This window comes from Pagrus major, chromosome 1 (assembly GCF_040436345.1).
Source record: "Pagrus major chromosome 1, Pma_NU_1.0".
NCBI lineage: Eukaryota > Metazoa > Chordata > Actinopteri > Spariformes > Sparidae > Pagrus > Pagrus major.
This window is the reverse complement of record NC_133215.1, coordinates 505001-509139: the sequence shown is the minus strand read 5'-3', so window position 1 is coordinate 509139 and position 4139 is coordinate 505001. Positions and strand designations below refer to the sequence as shown.

Here is a 4139-nt window from a genome sequence, read left to right as displayed (position 1 = left end):
GACCTCCACAGAACCATTTTGTCAAGTGATTGTTCTGATCTACTGTGTGAAAGTGTTCCTTTTGGAACCAAACATAAACAATTTAACAGCTTCACTAAAATGGAACGTTTTTACGAGCAGAAATGATTTTATTGGGATGTTGTCGTAATTTGTGGTCGTTCTTTGGAAAACATCCTAAAATTGACGTATGAGTCACTTTATAGAACCTTCACTAAATCTGTTTGTGTTCCTGAGAACGTTCAGCAGAACCATCACTTAGACTTAGACTTTTCTTTATTGTCATTTAAAAGTACATCTCACAGTGCAGATCAGAATGAAATGTTGTTGCATTTGGCTCAGTGTAGCTCAGTGTAGCTCAGTGTCGCTCAGTGTCGCTCAGTGTCGCTCAGTGTAGCTCAGTGTCGCTCAGTGTAGCTCAGTGTCGCTCAGTGTAGCTCAGTGTCGCTCAGTGCAGCTCAGTGTCGCTCAGTGCAGCTCAGTGTCGCTCAGTGTAGCTCAGTGTAGCTCAGTGCAGCTCAGTGTAGCTCAGTGTAGCTCAGTGTAGCTCAGGATATTCAGTATAGAAACTGATGAATTCCCAACAATGAGAAGCATTTTTGTGTCTGTCAGCTTAACATTACATCATCACTTGACCCGGTTTAATTAAATGTGCGGGTCATTTTATTAAGGTCTGCAAGAAACAGGTTGTGCCCCCTTTTAGAACAGAATTGTCAAATGAGTACAGAGGTCACAGCTGACAGTCCGCGGGTTCCACAGGTTCCACAGGTTCCACAGGTTTCTGTACATAGTGGTGAAAAACTAGGTTTTATTTTTGTATATGAACAAATGTACAGATGGTTACTTGTGTTGGATCTTCCATCAGTTCTCCAGCTGCCTGTCGTCATGTTGCACCTCTAACATTCAGTTAATTGGAGCCTGATGAGATCAACACGTTCTCACGAGCACCAGATCGTTTCTCTTTTAACTATTAACATTTAATTAAAATGTTAAAGAGCGATTCCCATCAAACATCCATCCACTGACATTAAAATCAGATCTATGATTGGAGGACGGTCTCCACCCTCTTCAGAGGTCAAACCTGCACAATTAAAGGGACAGTCCGCACCTTCAGCCATCAGTACAACCTGAAGGATTCTCACACGGTCTGGTAGATCAAACCTTTGTGCTCATGTAGCGCTGACAAGCACACATCAATACTTCAGCTTGGTTATTGTTCCAGCTGTCGATGACTTCGTGCTGTGTTGTCAGTTTGAAACACAAACTTCTGCTCAGGGTGAACGACTTGGCTAACATTAGTTAGCTGCAGCTAGGCAGCAGGTTGGAATGGGAAGTGTAGTTGGATGTTGCACTGTTAAAGAGACTACAATGATGGACTCCAGCTGCCATCAGCGTTAGGACTGACAGCAGCTTTGGATGGACACGGAGACAACAGTTTTTGTGTTCGTACAGGAGAGATTTTACGTAGCCGATGCTACATCACCGTCACACAGGACCAGCCTGCTCAGCACTCACTTCCTGGTTCAAACCAAGAAGAAATCCCTTTTTTTTTTGGTGGATCTTTAACGTTGAGTTTCCAGTTTTAAGGCGACATGTCAGATAAGACGGCGCCGCGCTGTCAGCTGAGGCTGGAGTGGATCCACGGATACAGAGGGCACCAGTGTCGTAACAACCTGTACTACACCGCAGGAAAAGAGGTGGTGTACTTTGTGGCCGGGGTGGGCGTGGTCTACAACACCCGAGAACACACCCAGAAGTTCTACCTGGGACATAACGATGACATCATCAGGTGAGGACGCTGCAGGAGGAGGTGTAGGTCTCATGAGAAGCTGATTGTGTTCTGAGCTCATGAATCATAGAACGTTCCATTGTGGTTTGCGTGCTAGATATGCTTATGTAGCATCAGCCGGTTCTCTTCCACAAGACTGATCAGAAATCTGATTCATGTCCACACCTGGTGGTCGGAACATCTGGACCAAAGGTTAACAGTTCAAAACTAAAAGGTCTGAGGCCATAAAACCTGACAGAGAGAAGTCAACTACAACTCCCAGGATACATTTCACCAACAAACTTCACTTTCCAGTGAATATACAGTACACAGTGAATATATACAGTAAATATATACAGTGAATATTCACAGTTAATATATACAGTAAATATGTTCAGTTAATATATGCAGTAAATATACACAGTAATAAATACAGTAAATATATACAATGAATATATTCAGTTAATATATACAGTAAATATACACAGTAAATATATACAGTGAATATATTCAGTTAATATATGCAGTAAATATACGCAGTAAATATACACCGTAAATATATACAGTGAATATATTCAGTTAATATATGCAATAAATATACACAGTAAATATACGCAGTAAATATACACCGTAAATATATACAGTGAATATATGCAGTAAATATATACAGTAAATATGTTCAGTTAATATATGCAGTAAATATACACAGTAATAAATACAGTAAATATATACAATGAATTTATTCAGTTAATATATACAGTAAATATACACAGTAAATATATACAGTGAATATATTCAGTTAATATATGCAGTAAATATACGCAGTAAATATACACCGTAAATATATACAGTGAATATATTCAGTTAATATATGCAATAAATATACACAGTAAATATACGCAGTAAATATACACCGTAAATATATACAGTGAATATATGCAGTGAATATATTCAGTTAATATATGTATGGATGAACATGGACTCCTCAATATTTGAATGTTGTCGCCTGACTGATTGATGAACGGAACACGTTTCCATGGAAACAACAGATAAAAGCTGTGAGGATGGTACGCACGCGCGCACACACACACACACACACACACGCACACACACAGTGACAGGTGTTCCAGGTGTTGCTGCAGGTGAGAATATAAACAGCTGATGTTGATTCATCTAGAGCATCAACTGACACTTTGATCCATGCACAGTGATTGGCTACCAGCTGACTTCCAGCGACCAATCACATTCATGCAGGTGTTCAGAGCGGTGGTGATAGGCTGACACCTGAGAGCAGCTGTAAGAGAGTCACATGCTGTGTCTCTGTGGCTTAACATGTGTCTTCAGGACAGCTGATCATTCATCAGCTAGACATAAAAACAGTGGACTGCTCCTTTAGCTGCTCCCCAGCACCAGGCCACACGTGATGGAGGGGATGGAGGAGTAGAGGGGATGGAGGGGATGGAGGAGATGGAGGGGATGGAGGAGATGGAGGGGATGGAGGGGATGGACGGGATGGAGGAGGTGGAGGGGATGGAGGAGATGGAGGGGATGGACAGGATGGAGGGGATGGAGGGGATGGAGGAGATGGAGGGGATGGAGGAGGTGGAGGAGATGGAGGAGATGGAGGGGATGGAGGAGGTGGAGGGGATGGAGGAGATGGAGGGGATGGACAGGATGGAGGGGATGGAGGGGATGGAGGGGATGGACAGGATGGAGGAGGCAGGAAGTGGGGGTCAGTGTTTGAGTCCCACGGCCTGATGGGAGCTGACAGCCGGAGGGAAAATGCTGATGATGAAGACGAGCTGATGAAGCTGCTGACATTTAAAAACCAGTCCTTCCCATCATGCTCTGCTCCGTCCTGACGAGCCCTGACGTTCATGACTGAGTCTAAATCCTCCCCCTCGCCCTCCTCCTCCTCCTGCTGCTGCTCCTCCTCTTCCTTCTCCTGCTGCTCCTCCTCCTGCTGCTCCTCCTCCTCCTCCTCCCCCTCGCCCTCCTCCTCCTCCTCCTCCCCCTCATCCTCCTCCTCCTGCTACTCCTCCTCCTCCCCCTTGTCCTCCTCCTCTTGCTGTTCCTCCTCCTCCCCCTCCTGCTCCTCCTCCTGCTGCTCCTCCTCCTCCCCCTCGTCCTCCTCCTCCTGCTGCTCCTCCTCCTCCCCCTCGCCCTCTTCCTCCTGCTGCTCCTCCTCCTCCCCCTCGTCCTCCTCCATCTGCTGCTCCTCCTCCCCCTGGTCTTCTTCCTCTTGCTCCTCCTCCCCTCCTGCTCCTCCAGCTCCTACTGCTCCTCCTCCTCCTCCTCCTCCTCTTGCTCCTCCTGCTCCTCCTCCTCCTCCTGCTCTTCCTCCTCATCCTCCTCCTCCTGCTGCTGCTCCTCC

General features: G+C 45.7%; 1 protein-coding gene across 1 annotated transcript in view; it reads left to right on the top strand.

The window, feature by feature from the left end:
• Positions 1-1589: 1589 nt before the first annotated feature.
• The window catches only part of LOC140995413 (echinoderm microtubule-associated protein-like 6), a 32869-nt gene continuing 30319 nt past the window's right edge, over positions 1590-4139 (top strand). Inside the window, exon 1 of the mRNA XM_073465405.1 lies at positions 1590-1786. Within this exon, the coding sequence (XP_073321506.1) occupies positions 1590-1786 (197 nt within the window). The remainder of the gene's footprint in view (positions 1787-4139) is intronic.